Source organism: Haliotis rufescens, unplaced genomic scaffold (genome assembly GCF_023055435.1).
Source record: "Haliotis rufescens isolate VD_foot unplaced genomic scaffold, xgHalRufe1.0.p SCAF_19, whole genome shotgun sequence".
NCBI lineage: Eukaryota > Metazoa > Mollusca > Gastropoda > Lepetellida > Haliotidae > Haliotis > Haliotis rufescens.
The window spans coordinates 22,669,265-22,688,623 of NW_025963879.1; the positions used below are offsets into that span (position 1 = coordinate 22,669,265).

The window sequence follows — 19,359 nt, forward strand, 5'->3', positions numbered from 1 at the left end:
AAGTTATGTGGAATGTTATTTCAGTATTATTAACATGCTATCTTTGGTATGGTGATTGTGTCACCATATTGCTAAGTTAATAATTAAATAAGGCTAAGTAAACACTATAAATGCTTTTCATCCTTCTTCTTTCTGTGTGTGAATGTTTGAGTGAATGCCTTGATTTTTATCATTGTGTAAATACTGAATTTGTATGCAATGTCAATCATTGTATGATAGTTTGTAGTTAGTTATATATCCTCAATTGTATTCTATATGTTATATTTATTCATAGTTGATTCTGTAAATAGGAGTGTGCTGATAGCTACATAGCTACCACGCAAGGCGGCTGCCTGGTGAGGACAAACACCCCAGTGTCACCCACAGGGTACGGATAATTTACATGTTTGTCGTGTCAAGAAATATAATTTGGAAATAGTGTATCATACCAAATGTATGATCAGTTAATGAATTAATATAGTAGTTTCAACAAAGTGGTAATTGTATTTGTAATGTTCATTGTATTTTAGAACCATGGACCATCTATATATTGTAATCTTATCAGTAATGTCGGGATCGAGTTATCGCCCTTGATAAATCGTTTGTTTACTTCAGGGTTAAGATAATGATTTTATGTATCATTGATTATTAAGTTCATGTTGATGTAATGAATATAGACTATGTTTTGAAAGGTCGCTTTGTATTGTATTAATATATGTGTGTATCAAACCTGTGTACTACTGTTTTATAATCTTATTGTTTTGTACATTACAGGGTGTCACTATATTACTAAGGCAATAAAGACTCACACCCGTAGCCTGTGTTGGACCTTCTTATTGCCATCACAACCCCGGTTACAGGACAATTCAGGTTTTTTTATGTAATTTGGTTATTTTACTAGAGCATTTACATGGTTTTGAATGATAAATCACACAAATAATGTCTACAGGCTGTAACCAAAGCGTCACGCCATTCATCATTAAGTGTTAGAGCATAGTGGGCCAAAGTAACTGTTCTCATTCCTACACAATGGCAGACGAAGCAGCATTCAACACGGCGGCTGAAGAAGTAAAGAACTTGAAGACCTAACCGTCAGATTCCGAAATGTTGGAGATCTATGCACTATTCAAACAAGCAACAGTTGGTGATTGTAATACAGACCGACCTGGCATGTTGGACTTGAAAGGAAAAGCCAAGTGGGATGCCTGGGACAGCAAGAAAGGAACTGCTCAAGCTGAGGCCCGAGTGCAGTATATGGCTAAAGTGGAAGAGCTGAAGGGGAAATACAACTGAAATTATTTCAACACATGACAGCATGACTGGATCAAACGGCTTCTCTTTAGTTTTCAGCGATTTACTTCATTTTTGATCTCTTCACGCCAAGAGTAGCCACATGCTTGTTTAATTCTGTTACGTTAGTGAGCTCTTTTTTTTACTGTCACATTTTATGTATTGTTTTTTACATATGTATCGAACATAAACACCTGCTTTTGATAAAAAAATAAAATAAATAAAGATGTGCCAGCTTCTGAAAATAGAAAAGTCCCGGACAACGCCATACCATCCAATGGGCAATGGGATGACAGAACGGTTCAACCGTACTCTTTGTAACATGCTTGGTACTTTGGAACCGAATGAAAGAAGAACTGGAAGGCGCATGTAGGTCCACTCGTCCACGCCTACAACTGTACCCGCCATGAGTCAACATCTGTTGCTCCCTTCTTCTTGATGTTTGGAAGACATCCAAGACTACCAGTTGACCTTGTTTTTGGATTGGACATGGAAATTCAGGAAAGCAAGTCCATAACAGAGTACACCAAATCCTTGAAGGACCGTTTGAAGCAAGCCTATGACATAGCTTCAACAGCATCTCAGAAATCTCAGGCCAAGCAGAAGACTTATTATGACCAGAGGGCCAGAGCTGCAATGTTGGAACCAGGCGATATAGTCCTTGTAAAGATTGTGGCCTTTGATGGAAGACATAAATTAGCTGACAGATGGGAGGAAGATGTATATGTTGTGCTGCGCCATCCCAATCCATCGATACCTGTCTTTGAGGTTGGAAAGGAGAATGGAGAGGGAAGGAAAGGAGTGCTACATCGTAACCTCTTGTTGCCAGTTAGTTCTTTGCCAGTCCAAATGCAACCAGCCATTAAAGCCAGACGACGACAAGTACCAATACCTGTGCCTAAGCCGAGGAAGAACACGGCTGTCGAAACGAGTGAAGATCTGTCTGATGAGGAATCAGCAATTGGCTATACCCGTTCTTCAGAACCTTCAGTTCCTACTGAGATCACAGTGGAAAGGCCAACTGAAGGAGAGTCAGAAGAAGCTTTAGAAGGAGTTAAGACTCCTACTGAAGAAGGGAGGGAAGAAGAAGAGCCAACTGATAATACTGTTCACCAGAACGAGCAAGATGAAGACAGATCTGAGACTGGGGCCACAGGTAGTGAGGATGACAGAGAAGAACAACCCAATTTGCAGCCAGAAGATGCTTCTCAGCCACGGCGGTCAACCAGAACCAGGTCACAGCCCAGCTGGATGAGAAGTGGAGAATATGTTCTTTCTGCCATAAGTGATCCTGGAAATCCAGAATGGCTTGCCAGAGCCAACTATCTCAATTCTCTGCTAGCTGATGATAGATTCCGGGATCAGCGACACCGAGTGGCTGATACTCTTCTCGATCTTGTTAGCGGCAAGGTCAAATGATGAGACATCATTTTCCTGTGGGGGGAAGTATGTGGCAGACACAAGTATTAACATACAGTTTTGTTGTATATATGTTTTATCTATTTGAGGTCCTTAAGGTTTGTAATATTATTTTAAGTTGTTAGGAAAGTAGGTTCTTAATTCAATATCTATTATGGGCTTCTGGATTAGTTTACTTATAATGTAGAGGGTGGTTGGGTTGGTCTATGTTTGTGTCATTGTTTCTTCTCTTTGTTCTAACCCAAGCCTTGTTTTCATTGGCTTGTTCAAACTGTGCACTTTTCATCCATCTTGCACTTGACAATACACCAATTCAGAAGTCAGTCAACAATTTGGACTTGGACAGATCTGGGATAAATAATTCGATTATTAAGGTTAGTAATCTATAAAATTGCTAGCTAATATCTATGTATTTATTTAATAATATAACTTATGTTATCTAAGTTATGTGGAATGTTATTTCAGTATTATTAATATGCTTATCTTTGGCATGGTGATTGTGTCACCATATTGCTAAGTTAATAATTAAATAAGGCTAAGTAAACACTATAAATGCTTTTCATCCTTCTTCTTTCTGAGTGTGAATGTTTGAGTGAATGCCTTGATTTTTATCATTGTGTAAATACTGAATTTGTATGCAATGTCAATCATTGTATGATAGTTTGTAGTTAGTTATATTTCCTCAATTGTATTCTATATGTTATATTTATTCATAGTTGATTCTGTAAATAGGAGTGTGCTGAAAGCTACATGACTACCACGAAAGGCGGCTGCCTGGTGAGGACAAACACCCCAGTGTCACCCACAGGGTACGGATAATTTACATGTTTGTCGTGTCATGAAATATATTTTGTAAATAGTGTATCATACCAAATGTATGATCAGTTAATGAATTAATATAGTAGTTTCAACAAAGTGGTAATTGTATTTGTAATGTTCATTGTATTTTAGAACCATGGACCATCTATATATTGTAATCTTATCAGTAATGTCGGGATCGAGTTATCGCCCTTGATAAATCGTTTGTTTACTTCAGGGTTAAGATAATGATTTTATGTATCATTGATTATTAAGTTCATGTTGATGTAATGAATATAGACTATGTTTTGAAAGGTCGCTTTGTATTGTATTAATATATGTGTGTATCAAACCTGTGTACTACTGTTTTATAATCTTATAGTTTTGTACATTACAGGGTGTCACTATATTACTAAGGCAATAAAGACTCACACCCGTAGCCTGTGTTGGACCTTCTTATTGCCATCACAACCCCGGTTACATTTGCACATCACAATTAATGATATTAAAACACAAAACAGTGTAGAATAACGAATTTTCTGTACCCGAATTTTCATGTGAAATATGTGAGGCGGGTGTTGCAAAATTCAAAATGGCTGTTACTGACGGTATACGGTCATAATAAAAGTGATTGTTACAACTCAAGAGTTTCGCAGCCTAAACAAACTCCACCCCTTTATTGCATCCCAAACTTCATTTTCGTCTGAACCATGGCGATCTCCTGACAACTGGTCCTCATCATGCCAAATCTAGATCTGAATTGACAGGATCCAAGATTCTTGTGTGTTAAGAAAATACGGAAACCAAGTTGATGTAATTGTCTCAGTGTTCTCAAATATCTCAAATAAACTCCAGCTGGGGGCTCGTAAATATACGTTTTATTTCTTATCCAGCTGTGGAGCTCCAGATCGAGGGTGGTGACGTCATCCAGGAAGCCGCTTGCAATGGCTTGTGGGAGAACTTTCCATTCCCAGTGTTCGATGTCCATCTTTAAGACATCAACACGTCGCTGAAAGAAATACAAACATGAATAGTTTTACAAGTTTTATTTGGACCCATGGTTACGATAAACTGTAACACGCCGACGTTTAAGAGACTGAGTAGGATTATCGTAATCTTTGGCTTAGTGGAAATAACAGGTTCTCAGAGTAATTTTGTAATAACGGTATGTACATTGTCATATACATGTATGTTCAAATGGTTAACAACTGGACTTATTGTTTAAAATAAACTGAGGGCCAAAAGAAACGTTACCAACATTAACTGATTTGCCACTTTGAAACAAAGATGCCAACCTTTTCAAAAACAGTAAAGAACACATCTCACGAATACAGCCTTCATGTTCTCTGTCGTTCTCTGCACGTGCTTTGCGGATTTTGGGAGATGTTGGTGTTTGTCAGCAATTTTTTAAAACATTCTTTCCCAATTATCGTGCAATTTCCGGGTATAAATTTCTGTTCCCTTTCATTGGTTGCGATGATTAACACCAACGAACATGCCAAGACTGACCGCTGTCCAGAGGGAGAGAGCCATAGGTATGCTGCAGATGGGAGCGACACAGAGAGCGGTTGCCATTAACATGAACTGCTCCAAGATGACCATTACCAGACTGGTCGCACGTCTCCGACAGACTGGCAGAACCGCGGACAGACAAAGGCCACCGGCTAGTTATGTCATTTTTGTTTTCCTAAACCTCTGACGAATTAAGCGGCATCATTCTCTCACGGAGTATATCGATGCTCACACCATTAAACACTGCTGGTTTGCCTCATCCAGAATTTTTAAACATGACAACGTCCCACAATTCAAGTGGCTTCAATATAAAACGCCACTCGCTTGCCGTTAAATGCTGAAAAAAATTTCCAGATTTAAATTAATTTATGGCTTGAGTAGAGAGTTGTCTCACCTTCGCGTGGCCAAGTTCCTGTTTGATTGCTCCCAGTGTACGCATCTCCAATCCCGTCTTGTTGGCTTTGATTTTATCTGGTTTATCATCATCGCCTTAATAATCCACAGACATGACGGAAACCTTTCTTGTGGAGGGTCACACTAGGAATTGGTAGCAAGCAATAAACCGGATGACATTACCGATGTGTTATGTATCAATACGCCACTGCGATCATGAGAAAAGAAGATATGCATCTATTTGATGGTAAAATGGTATGGTATGTAAGAAACAGATTGCTGTCTTTCATATATCAATTTTACAACATGTTGTTTTAAAACGTATCTAGTATTTCGCTCGTGTAGTAATGTCTATCTGATACCTACACCCATATCCTATCATTCCTCCCGAAGACGGCGTTAAACAAACCAACCCCAGGATGAATGTTGTATGGTCGGTTTCCAACAGATTCCAACGATGGACGCCAGGGCTTTTTAAACTTACGTTTAAACTGTGACGATAAAGCATTTCTTGTCCTATAACCTTCAGTGACATTGGTAGAGAACAATAAACACTAAATCGTTACGTACCTCGGATCAAATGAATGAACTTTACATCCGTACTGCTTTGCTATAGCATCGTCAAAACTGAAGTCATTATTTATCCTGAAACAGAAAACATATGCACATATGTTAAACAAGTGACCTAAATGTTACTGCATTGGGTGTGCCATTGTCCTAATCAAACACATCGATAACAAGTTAAAATATCACTACGTGCCATCGTTACTGTGCAAGAAGAAGATTGTATGGAAAGGATAATGATACAATATTGACAATCAACATCTATGTAACGATTACAATTAAGTGTCAATCTAAAACACATATTGTTTCAAGATACATGAGAGTGTCCCTTCCTACCATGTTCAATACATATTTCAGAAAGTAATCAGATGACCTACAACAAGGTGGTCTTTGCATTTCGAAGGAAACACGAATTAGACACATTGCTCTACAGTAATGTGAATGGTTATACGACAGAGTGGACTGGGAACTTGCTGGAGGGACTGTATAGTAAATATGAAGTGTTTACCCGACAGTGTAGACTAGACACCTGCTGGAGGGACTGTATAGTAATTTGAAGTGTTTACCCGACAGAGTAGACTAGACACTTCCTGGAGGAACTGTATAGTAATGTGAAGTGTTTACCGTATAAAGTAGACTAGATACTTCCTGGAGGGACTGTATAGTAAATTTGAAGTGTTTATCCGACAGAGTATAGTAAATGTGAAGTTTACCCGACAGAGTAGACTAGACACTTGCTGGAGGGACTGTACAGCAATGTGAAGTGTTTACCCGACAGGGTAGACTAGACACTTGCTGGAGTGACTGTACAGCAATGTGAAGTGTTTACCCGACAAAGTAGACTAGACACTTGCTGGAGGGACTATACAGCAATGTGAAGTGTTTACCCGACAAAGTAGACTAGACACTTGCTGGAGGGACTGTATAGTAAATGGGAAGTGTTTGCCCGACAGAGTAGACTAGACACTTGCTGGAGTGACTGTACAGCAATGTGAAGTGTTTACCCGACAAAGTAGACTAGACACTTGCTAGAGGGACTGTACAGCAATGTGAAGTGTTTACCCGACAGAGTAGACTAGACACTTGCTGGAGGGGCTGTATAGTAATGTGAAGTGTTTACCCGACAGAGTAGACTAGACACTTGCTGGAGGGACTGTATAATAAATGTGAAGTGTTTACCCGACAGAGTAGACTAGACACTTGCTGGAGGGACTGTACAGCAATGTGAAGTGTTTACCCGTAAGAGTAGACTAGACACTTGCTGGGGAGCTGTATAGTAATGTGAAGTGTTTACCCGACAGAGTAGACTAGACACTTGCTGTGGAACTGTATAGTAATGTGAAGTGTTTACCGGATAAAGTACACTGGACACTTGCTGAAGGGACTGTACAGCAATGTTAAGTGTTTACCCGACAGAGTAGACAAGACACTTGCTAGAGGGGCTGTACAGTAATGGGAAGTGTTTACCCGACAGATTAGACTGGACACTTGCTGGAGGGACTGTATAGTACATGTGAAGTGTTTACCCGACAGAGTAGACTGGACACTTGCTGGAGGGACTGTACAGCAATGTGAAGTGTTTACCCGACAGAGAAGACTAGACACTTGCTGGAGGGACTGTATTGTAATGTGAAGTGTTTACCCGACAGAGTAGACTAGACACTTGCTGGAGGGACTGTATTGTAATGTGAAGTGTTACCCGACAGAGTAGACTAGACACTTGCTGGAGGGACTGTATTGTAATGGGAAGTGTTTACCCGGCAGAGTAGACGAGACACTTGCTGGAGGGACTGTATAGTAATGGGAAGTATTTACCCGGCAGAGTAGACCAGGCAATTGTTGGGGATCCTGTATTGTTGATCGTGACACACTTCCCATCCACCGTCCTTCAGTTTACCCAGGCGGACGATGTTTCTACACAGCACACCAACATTATCCACAAACCTGAAATGAAAAACAAATTATGAATCTGCAAAATATTCTCTAAGAGAAACTATACACGCTTTTTAATTTTTTCCGTGGTTGTTTTCGACTAGGAACGGGATCTAAAGAACTATATGCTGCTCTCCTCAAATTTATATACAATAAGTCACACGTCAAAAGGAAGGGTTAACTGTGATCCACACACTTAATTGAGGAGGGAGGCATCTGGTACAGTAAGGTCAGACAAGAGGGTTATATATGACACACACAGGTGAGAGAGGAAGGTTACCAATTATACAGTGATATTTACAGACAGGTAAGGGAGGAGGGTACCCTGTCATAAAGTGATGTCAGACAGGGGGGTAATATATACAGACAAGTGAGAGAGGAGGGTTACATGTGATACAGACAGTTGAGAGAGCAGGGTTACCTGTGATACAGACAGGTAAGGGAGGGGGTTACCTGTTATACATTGATGTCAGACAGGAGGGTTATATATACAGACAGGTGAGAGATGAGGAATATCAGTGATACCAAGCAGGTGAGCGATGAATGTTACGTGATACAGACAGGTGAGGGAGAAGGGTTACCTGTGATGCAGACAAATAAGGTCTGACATGAGGGTTATATACACAGATAGCTGAGAGAGGAGTGTTACCTGTGATACAGACAGGTGAGAGGGGAGTGTTACCTGTGATACAGTAAGGTCAGACATGAGGGTTATATACACAGATAGCTGAGAGAGGAGTGTTACCTGTGATACAGACAGGTGAGAGGGGAGGGTTACCTGTGATACAGACAGGTGAGAGAGGAGGGTTACTGTGATACAGTGAGATCATACAGGAGGGTTATATATTCAGACAGGTTAGAGAGGAGGGATATCAGTGATACAAGCAGGTGAGCGAGGAGTTTTACCTGTGATACAGATACCTGAGAGGGGGGGTTGCCTGTGATACAGGCAGGTGAGAGAGGAGGGTTACCTGTGATACAGATAGGTGAGAGAGGAGTGTTACCTGTGATACAGTAAGGTCAGACAGGAGGGTTATATACACAGATAGCTGAGAGGGGAGGGTTACCTGTGATACAGTGAGGTGAGGGAGGAGGGTTACCTGTGATACATTGAGGTCAGACAGGAGGGTTATATTTTCAGACAGGTGAGCGAGGAGTTTTACCTGTGATACAGATACCTGAGAGGGGGGGGTTGCCTGTGATACAGGCAGGTGAGAGAGGAGGGTTACCTGTGATACAGATAGGTGAGAGAGGAGTGTTACCTGTGATACAGTAAGGTCAGACAGGAGGGTTATATTTTCAGACAGGTGAGAGAGGAGTGTTACCTGTGATACAGATAGCTGAGAGGGGAGGAATACCCGTGATACAGTGAAGTGTGGGGGGGGAGGGTTACCTGTAATACAGACATATGAGAGGGGAGTGTTACCTGTGATACAATAAGGTCAGACAGGAGGGTTATATACACAGAAAGCTTAGAAGGGAGGGTTACCTGTGATACAGTGAGGTGAAGGTAGGGGGTTAACTGTAATACAGATAGGTGAGAGAGGCGTGTTACCTGTGATACAGACAGATGAGAGAGGAGGGTATCTGTGATACAGACAGGTGAGAGGAGAGGGTTACCTGTGATACAGATAGGTGAGAGAGAGTGTTACCTGTGATACAGACAGGTGAGAGAAGAGGTTTTCCTGTGATACAGATAGTTGAGAGGGGAATGTTACCTGTGATATGGTTAGATGAGAGTGGAATGTTACCTCTCATACAGACAGGTGAGAGGGGAGGATTACCTAGGATACAGACAGATGAGAGAGGAGTGTTACCTGTGATACAGACAGGTGCGAGGGGAGGGTTACCTGTGATACAGACAGGTGAGAGAGGAGGGTTACCTGTGATACAGACAGGTGGGGAGGAGTGTTACCTGTGATACAGTAAGGTCAGACAGGAGGGTTATATGCACAGATAGCTGTGGGGGGAGGGTTACCTGTGATACAGTGAGGTGAGGGTGGAGGGTTACCTGTGATATAGATAGGTGAGAGAGGAGGTTTACCTGTGATACAGGCAGGCGAGAGAGGAGGTTTACCTGTGATACAGGCAGGTGAGAGAGGAGGTTTACCTGTGATACAGGCAGGTGATATAGGAGGGTTGCCTGTGATATAGATAGGTGAGAGAGGAGTGTCACCTGTGATACAGACAGGTGAGAGAGGAGGGTTACCTGTGATACAGATAGGTGAGAGAGAGAGTGTTACCTGTGATACAGATAGGTGAGAGAGGAGGAATACCTGTGATTCAGATAGGTTGGAGAGGAGTGTTACCTGTGAAATAGATAGGTGAGACGGGAATGTTACCTGTGATACAGCTAGGTGAGAACTAAGTGTTACCTTTGATATAGATAGGTGAGAGGGGAATGTTACCTGAGATACAAACAGGTGAGAGGGGAGGATTACCTGTGACACTGACAGGTGAGATAGGAGGGTTACCTGTTATACAGACAGGTGAGGGAGGAGGGTTACCTGTGATACAGTGAGGTCAGACAGGAGCGTTATATACACAGATAGCTGAGAGGGGATAGTTACCTGTGATGCAGTGAGTTCAGACAGGAGGGTTATATATTCAGAGGAGGGATATCAGTGATACAAGCAGGTGAGCGAGGAGTGTTCCTGTGATACAGTAAGGTTAGACAGGAGGGTTATATACTCAGATAGCTGAGAGGGGAGGATTACCTGTGATGCGGTGAGGTGAGAGGGGAGGGTTACCTGTGAAACAGATAGGTGAGAGAGGAGGGTTACCGGTGATACAGATAGGTGAGAGGGGAGGATTACCTATGACACAGACAGATGAGAGCGAAGGGTTACCTGTGATACAGACAGGTGAGAGGGGAGGGTTATCTGGGATACAGACAGGTGAGAGGGGAGTGTTACCTGTGATACAGACAGGTGAGAGAGGAATGTTACCTGTGATACAGATAGGTGAGAGGGGGGTGTTACCTTGATACAGTAAGGTCAGACATGAGGGTTGTATATACAGACTGGTAAGACAGAAGGGTTACCTGTGATACAGGCAGGTCAGGTCTTCATACGACAGTTTCGGAAGAGTCTTCTCGGATGGTATTTCGATAAAACCGTCGCTGTTGAAAAACCCAGGTGAGCACTTTCTTGAGACGGGACCTTCTATCTACAACATATTTACACTTGTATAATATTGTAGATAACATGTAGTCAAAACAAGGACTGAACGGTTCGGAGTCAGTATACTGTGTCTGAGTTGGGTATTCATATTAAACTGCGGCATGGTATCTCAGTAGGTTAGCCCAATAAAACCGGCATTATTCCGGGATAGTACAAGCAGCACACATGGCTCTAAGCATCGTTATGACATGATAAATATCCTCGCGATACGAAATGTTGTAAGGCTGACAATAGATGCAAACCTAATCAGTATGTGCGGTTGAGTTATGCCTCCTGATTCCATTGATACTCTGACATTATTACATCTAAATTTTCCTCCTGGTTTCCATTGATACTCTGACATAATTACATCTAAATTTTCCTCTGGTTTCCATTGATACTCTGACATTATTACATCTAAATTTTCCTCCTGGTTTCCATTGATACTCTGACATAATTACATCCAAATTTTCTTCCTGGTTTCCATTGATACTCTGACATAATTACATCTAAATTTTCCTCCTGGTTTCCATTGATACTCTGACATAATTACATCTAAATTTTCCTCCTGGTTTCCATTGATACTCTGACATAATTACATCTAAATTTTCCTCCTGGTTTCCATTGATACTCTGACATAATTACATCTAAATTTTCCTCCTGGTTTCCATTGATACTCTGACATAATTACATCCAAATTTTCCTCCTGGTTTCCATTGATACTCTGACATAATTACATCTAAATTTTCCTCCTGGTTTCCATTGATACTCTGACATAATTACATCTAAATTTTCCTCCTGGTTTCCATTGATACTCTGACATAATTACATCTAAATTTTCCTCCTGGTTTCCATTGATACTCTGACATAATTACATCTAAATTTTCCAAATGCACTGGGGCCACTTCTGGAATTGATAAGAAAATTAATAATGTTTGCTGATAAAAGTACATAGAAGGGTTTTTTTAGCTTCAACCTTTCCTCCTAACGTTATTCAGATCCTACCTTTGATTTTCAAAGTTATTGCCAGAAAAGAAAAGTTTGAAGAGTTGGAAATCAATTTCTATCACTGAGTGTGTGTGTGGGTGAGTGAGTGAGTTAGTATGGTGTTTCGCCACTTTAAAATATTCCAGCAATATCACGACGAGGGACACCAGAAATGGGCTCTTCACAGTGTACCATTGTAAACTGCATGGAACCCGGAAATTCGGCGTGACGAGGGGACGCTTTAACCACTAAGCTACCCTACCGCCCTAAAGTTGTTGGATATGTAAAAGTTAGCGTAATACTGATATGGAACAAATAACTTTTGAAGCTGGAAAGGTACGCAATATGTATGCCAAGTACTTATGCATGTTCAACGACTGTGTGGTAGTGTCACCACGGCGGAGGATTCGTTGAAAGCTTTTATGCGATAATACCGCCTCTTAAACACAACACTTTAACATGTTCAAGAATTGAATGGATATCGGGTAGTTTGTGACCCATGATCACGATTAACTGACAGACAGACAGACAGACAGACATTTTATTGTCATAGTATAGTGACAGTTTGACTAACAGTATGTACAGGGTGTCTGTGATGATCAACTATGTGCAATACACGTTGTTTAAAAACACAGCGAGTCGTAAAATTACACTCTTCAAAATAAGAAACGCACTGGTAGTTTTTAGTAAATTTAAATTTTATAAAGTCGATATAGTTAATTTAATATCATAGATATAAACATGTATTTTTGGAGCTCGATAGTCACATATTGTCGTTGTACAAAGGCATTGAAAACTGTTCATTGTCATGTCACATAAGACCACAAGGTTGCGCTGAACTCAGTATCTCGTCAGACCGCCCCGGGCAGCAATCACGGCTCTGCATCTCCTCGGCACTTACTGGATAAGTGTACGAATTCTGTCCTGTGGAATTCTGCACCATTCTGCTTGTAACGCGTTGGTCATTTGTGCGAGTGTCTGCGGTGTGATCTGACGTTGACGTACACGTTGATTGAGTTCATCCCAGAGGTGTTCGATTGGGTTGAGATCTGGAGATCTCGACGGCCAGGGCAAGACGTTGATGTTGGCGTTATGAACGTAGTCTACCATGACACGAGCTGTGTGCGGTGGAGCGTTGTCCTATTGAAAAAGCTCCCTCTTGTGCTCAATGATTGGAAGAAGTTGAGGTTTGAAGAAATTTCCTTGAACCACAACCAAGTCAGATCTCGTGGTGTAGGATATGGTCTTCTGGGTCGGATTGCAGCCTCGCGAAGATGGCTCCTGAAAGACTGGTCCGAAATCCTCCCCAATCCAGGGATTCGTCCTGCAGTCTCCATAGCTATGGCATTGCGATGACGTAGGTGGAACAGTCGAATGTAGCGAACCTGTGCAGGGGAGGTAACTCTTGGTCGACAGGTTCTTGGACGGTCTGTAGTGGAATTGAACTGTGTGTATCGGTCCCAATGGCAGCAAATGGTGCTGTGGTAGACGTTGAAGTGGCGTGCAACAGAAAACTGCGATTCCCCTCTTTGGATACGTCCTATGGCGATGTTCCGATTGGCAGCGATGAATCTCGGCATTTTCGAACTTGAAATATGTTGACAATTGAATATGAAAGCATTGGCTTATGCTTGCCTTTTTATAGCCACTACCACGAGTTACGAATGTCATAACTTGCACGTGCATTTTGCTTTACTGTTTTCCTCCATGATATTTTTGAACAAGTGTGAAAACAATGCCGTTTAAGACCTTGCAAATCGACAATGGCTGCGTTTTGACGCACCGTTCGTCGAATATCAGGCCACCAACATTTTCCAATAACATATATCCAGTTTATATTCCGGATTTTTTGTGTAGTCAGGTTCAATGACAGACAGACAGATTTATTCAGTAATCTGGCCTCCAGCCCATAATACATGTTGACATAATGTAGATCATACATGCTTATATACTATGGCGTTATGTTAAGACAAATAGTTTTAGAATACGTTAGAACAGTGATGAGTTACGTGTACTCATAACTTGAGATAGGAATAATCCAATGTGATTTAAAGTTCTAGTGGAGTTTGTTGACATAAGGTTTAAAAACTGTTGAAATGTAGTAAAGTTGATTTCACTTTAAGCAAAGCATTCTCTTCTTGCAGCTCGGTATCTGTCACAGATTGCCAATACATGATACTCATCCTCAATTAGAGTTAAACCTTTGGAGTGGCATCAACGCACACACGTTCTTCATATGGGATTCTAGAATGTCTTCCAGTTTCGACTGCAAGTTTAAAGTTGTTACACCTGAACATACATATTAATCTTTTATAATAAGCAGAGATTTCACATGATAATAAGTATTGTTCTACATTAAGGAGAGATTTGGTCGGCTCGGAGTCAGTTTACTGTGTCTGAGTGGGGTATTCATGTTAAACTGCGGCATGGTATCTCAGTGCGCTAGCACTATAAATCGGCATCAGTCCGAACTCGTACAAAACACACACACACACACACACACACACACACACACACACACACACACGTGCATGCGCGTCGCTATATAAGTGCAATAATCTTGGACGCGACGTTCAACCCAATTTCACCTCACCTCACCTCTCTCGTGTCTAGAATGTATTAGCAGTATTTCTGTGAAATAAACAAAAAGTAACTTGTTTGCCCCTACGGAAAGCTGGCTGACTTGATACTGATACAGAAGCATACAGTTATATCTTCTCACCTCAGGGGGGGAATTTTGTCTTTTCACTGTGAAGAAAGCTGACTTATACACAAGGAAAAGAAAAATTCCAAGCAGAATCCAAGCTGTCAATTTCCTCATACTCCATTTCGTACACCTGGGGAACAATGGGATTATATACAATGAACATTATAGGGAATGTGATACTGAACTGTCGGGCACAGAAAGAATACACCTGTGTTTGATGGTGGCTACAAATGAAACAAACAAGAAATGGTTATTCGATGGTGATGTATTTCATACTGGTATCGTAGTTGTGTTTTGGACCTGGCTCCATTACGATTCTCATACTTGAAGAAGATTTATTCTCCTAGTTTGTCTCACAGTCCCCGCGAATTTTATTTTCCCTTCCGTCCAGCCCTTACCGTAATGTTATGACCCTCAATGAAGCAAGTCTAGATTTTCCGCAGGTTCTGAATATGAAATCTGCCCGGGCCTCCTTTTCAATTTAAATGGAGTAGTTTGTTTCTTTCAAAAAATATTTGTTTTTTTCAGAGAGGGTTAGTCTACAGTTCCTCTTTCAATAAAACTTATGTGCGTAGACTGGACAACTCTGGCCAAACATGTATGTTTATAGTAACAGTTTTTTTCTACAAATATACCAACATTTCCACAGAGCTGGTCCACAATATTGAATAACAACTGGTATGCACATGACAGTCATGAGAGTCATATTACAACGCACAAACAAGCAACATTTCGAGATGAAGTGGAATTAATTTTAACGTTGCATTCAAGATTATTTCGCTTATAATATTATAACCAAGTACATGCGTGAGTGTGTGTGTTAAGTTGCACTGGTCAGGACTTATGCCGGTAGTATAGTGTCAACCCACTCACGAGGAAGACTTCTATGGGACAGGGACGACAGCTGCAGCATAATTGGACCGCGAGTATTTGAATTGAAAAGCATTGTGTCAACGATTTCAATTATGAGCGATTTTCTAAGAGAGGCCAAGTTTAATCTTGCTGATGATACTGAAATATTTGTAGATTGGACTGACGAAAGTTTAAGTACAGCGACTGACACCCTAAATGATTTTTTATAAAATGTCAGGATTAAGAATAAATATTGATAAAACAAAAGCAATATGGATAGGCTGTGACATCAAATTATGTCGGATCTGAAACTAGACTGGCACAGTGGGGACTTTGAAATATTTGGAATAAAGCTTAATGTGAACTTAAATAATCTGTGGGTAATCAATACAAAGAAGAGAATTGAAATTATTAATCAAATTTTAGGGAATTGGAGGTAAAGAAATTTAACATTGATAAGTAAAATTACTGTTGTTAAAACCTTGGCCCTGTGAACCTAAGTACATATATTTTCCTCTCTTCCAAACCCTCCGAGTGAATTTAATTATGAACTTAACAAAATTTGTACAGATTCATCTGGAATGATAAAAGGGACAAAATAAAACGAACAAATTCCATTAGAAAATATGACGAAGGCGGACTGAGAATGATAGAGGTAAGGTCCTTCACATTTTCTCTAAAACTGTCAGTTCTCAAAAAAACATCTCCAAAACAAAAACCGTAATAACCCTAGCATCTTTCCCCAAAAAACATATTCCTACTTGGGGCCAATAGTGAAAACTGTATACACTTAGCTACCCCTTACTGGAGAGATGTTTTGTCTGCTTGGGGAACACTGTATAGAAGAAACAAAACTAACACCACACACATTGAAGAAGTACTATCAGAACCTCTTTGGTGTAACTATCAGTTTTAAAAAACGATTTCATTATAAGAAATTGGTTTTTAAAGGGAATTTACACTATTAAAGATCTCTATAATGAAGATGATATAATGCGCTTTAATGAACTAAAAGGTACAATTATTAACTATTACCAAGTTCTATTAAACATACCAAAATCCTGGAAAGATACTATTAGAAATAATCACATTATCTCATATAATCAACATTTAAAAACAACTTTGATGGACTTACTTGTAGAGCCTAAAGGCTCCAGATATTTTTTTATGATAAGACTATAACTAAAATATCTCCCAACAGTCTGTGAAAAATGGGATACCATTCTCGACTTAGCTATATCATGGAAGGAAGTTTTTATCAGATACAGAAAATGTACAAAAGATGTAAAATTACTTGATTTTCAATATAAATTTATTTATCGCACCATCTATACAAAAAAAGAATTGTTTAAAATGAAAATTCTCGATGATGATCTGTGCTCATTTTGTGAAACTGATACTGAATCCTTACTTCATGTACATTGGGATTGTAAGCATGTTAAAGGGTTTGGGGCTAAAGTTGAAAAGGACCTGCGGTACCGCTCAGGGATGTATTATTAGCCAACAGACCACTACTTCTCATATAGTTACACGATATAATTGTATATACTAGATCTTGAAAATAACTGCATATTTATTTTGGCGCGTCGCAGGTCTCCAGGACGAAATTTCTATTCAACAGAAGTTCATCCGTGGTACGATCCAGAATACATAGAGGGAGCCAATGAAAATGATAAAAACAAAATTCTTTGGAATAGGCCCGTATACAGTCTCAGACGTATCCAGCCCAACAAACCTGATATTGCCTTTTGGTTATAAATCCAATGAAATCATTTATATCATTGAATTGTTTTCTGTCCGTTTTGACACTAATGTGATTGACAAGATTCAGGAATATGGCAAATATGCGGACCTCGCTTTCGAAGTGTCACACTTGCATCCCAAGTACCAAGTTGTCAGACTCCCAATTTTTCTGGGTACCTTAGGTTTGGAACTTCCCAATCTGTTGACTGACATTGGGAGAGTACCCGGGTTTGCTGCCATGAATACAGCCCTTCTGACAATCTGGGTAATGCAGAAGGCTGCAGCGTTGGGGAGACTTCACATTCTCCGAAAAGTTCTGGGTGGGTTCGACTTGGCAGCGCTTCCTGGGAGAAGTCCCATTTGCTGTAAAGCCAATAACTACACACGCAATGTAGGCTCGAACCGCTGCATCATTATATTTCTCGTGTTATCCCGCGATATGCCAAGGAGAGGCACGGGCCACCGAGCCGTGGATGCCCGTGCCTATAATAGAAACAGAAGATGAGATTGGGTTAAATGGCCGAGGGTGTGAAGGTACTAGTGGGCTACTAAGCTGCTAATTGTGCTAAAAGCAGATCCCACTGCCTGGCCCCATTAGCAAAACCATTGTGCGACTACCGCCGCGGACCCAACTGTCAGCTACCACTTGACAAGACGACTTCCGCCGCCGGGCCCATATACGTGGCAATTGTTTGCCCCAACGTATGTTATTTTACGATTCCCCGGCTGAAAAGTCGGGAAAGACAAGGTTCCCACTGAGAAGCAGGTAACCCCGGAAAGGTTCCCGCTGAAAAGCAGGTAGCCTTAAGCACGACTATTAATTTGGAAGCAAGTTAATTTGTTACTGGCAGTGTAGCCCACAAGAACCCCGCCACAAAGCACCAGAGTGCTACCCCACACCCACGGCCACGCGATACGCGGAGATAGCATTGTTGCCCCGCTTGACTATGTACTGAATAGAAACACTAACCTGTGGAGATAACATCCTTACTGGCGCAAAACAAGCGCCAGGGCATGCAATAAATTGTCCGTAAATACACACAGTCCTTGTGATATTGCCTTTTGGTTATAAATCCAATGAAATCATTTATATCATTGACATTTTTTCTGTCCGTTTTGACACTAATGTGATTGACAAGATTCAGGAATAACATGGCAAATATGCGGACCTCGCTTTCGAAGTGTCACGCTTGCATCCCAAGTACCAAGTTGTCAGACTCCCAATTTTTCTGGGAGCCTTAGGTTTGGAACCTCCCAATCTGTTGACTGACATTGGGAGAGTACCCGGGTTTGCTGCCATGAATACAGCCCTTCTGACAATCTGGGTAATGCAGAAGGCTGCAGTGTTGGGGAGTCTTCACATTCTCCGAAAAGTTCTGGGTGGGTTCGACTGGGCAGCGCTTCCTGGGAGAAGTCCCATTTTCTGTAAAGCCCATAACTACACACGCAATGTAGGCTCGAACCGCTGCATCATTATATTTCTCGTGATACTACTTAAAACAATGTATAGGCAATGTAAACTGTGATGGGTTAATTTCCCAGTGTCAACTGTAGAAACCTAGATACTGAGAAAGGAAGAAGTAGACACACACTTACCTCATTTTCAAGGTAAAATCGTATGACTGTCCGTCGAGATCTGCCCGGCAGTGTTGACGCGAACGGATTATTATTGGGTGACATAATTATATTTTTGTTCATTCTTGTTCTATTGTTTGCGATAGACGCTTTTGAAAACATTTCTGTACTCTTTGATAATGTACCCATGGCAACTGTGTATTTAAAGGCGATATTCAAACACTTTCATTCACTGAGCTATCTGGGTGATAGTGTTGCAATCGATCGTGAGCATGCGGCAGTTTAACATGAATATCCCACTCAGACACAGTTTACTGACCCTGAGCCAGCCAGTCCTTGTTATAGCCCCTTAATGCCGAGCACCAGGCAGAGTTACAACAAGTCCCATCTTTTAAAGTCTTTGGTATGAATCGGGAATCGAACCCCGGACCTTCCGCTCTCCGAGCG

The 19,359-nt window shown here is 41.0% G+C and overlaps 3 protein-coding genes across 4 annotated transcripts; 2 read left to right on the top strand and 1 right to left on the bottom strand.

The window, feature by feature from the left end:
• Positions 1-961: 961 nt before the first annotated feature.
• LOC124135312 (acyl-CoA-binding protein-like) lies at positions 962-1,496 on the top strand. Its single transcript, XM_046500585.2, is given in 1 exon segment — positions 962-1,496. A coding segment is annotated over 1 exon segment (264 nt). The 5' UTR covers positions 962-1,008; the 3' UTR covers positions 1,273-1,496.
• Positions 1,497-1,610: 114 nt separating this feature from the next.
• LOC125381665 lies at positions 1,611-3,089 on the top strand. Its single transcript, XM_048399004.1, has one exon. The coding sequence runs from the start codon at positions 1,708-1,710 to the stop codon at positions 2,686-2,688; it is 981 nt and encodes a 326-aa protein (XP_048254961.1). The 5' UTR covers positions 1,611-1,707; the 3' UTR covers positions 2,689-3,089.
• A 370-nt stretch (positions 3,090-3,459) lies between these two features.
• LOC124135313 lies at positions 3,460-19,227 on the bottom strand. Of its 2 annotated transcripts, XM_048399006.1 has the most exons (7): positions 18,934-19,227; positions 14,758-14,872; positions 10,931-11,055; positions 7,771-7,899; positions 5,962-6,036; positions 5,393-5,535; positions 3,460-4,495 (listed from the first exon to the last, which is right to left on the bottom strand). In XM_048399006.1, the coding sequence occupies exons 1-6, from the start codon at positions 18,936-18,938 to the stop codon at positions 5,481-5,483; spliced, it is 504 nt and encodes a 167-aa protein (XP_048254963.1). In that variant the 5' UTR covers positions 18,939-19,227; the 3' UTR covers positions 3,460-4,495; positions 5,393-5,480. The 2 variants fall into 2 exon arrangements, with proteins under 2 accessions (XP_048254963.1, XP_048254962.1); XM_048399005.1 differs by lacking the exon at positions 14,758-14,872.
• Positions 19,228-19,359: the final 132 nt, after the last annotated feature.

Bases quoted from the DNA above. Each gene is read 5' to 3' on its own strand.
- LOC125381665 (XM_048399004.1), top strand. From the start codon at position 1,708: ATGTTTGGAAGACATCCAAGACTACCAGTTGACCTTGTTTTTGGATTG.
- LOC124135313 (XM_048399005.1), bottom strand. From the start codon at position 19,101: ATGGGTACATTATCAAAGAGTACAGAAATGTTTTCAAAAGCGTCTATC. The intron at 11,056-18,933 runs GTAAGTGTGTGT...AATATGTTGTAG, and splicing joins GATTTTACCTTGAAAATGAG to ATAGAAGGTCCCGTCTCAAG. The intron at 7,900-10,930 runs GTAACCCTTCTG...TTTTCATTTCAG, and splicing joins CTGACCTGCCTGTATCACAG to GTTTGTGGATAATGTTGGTG.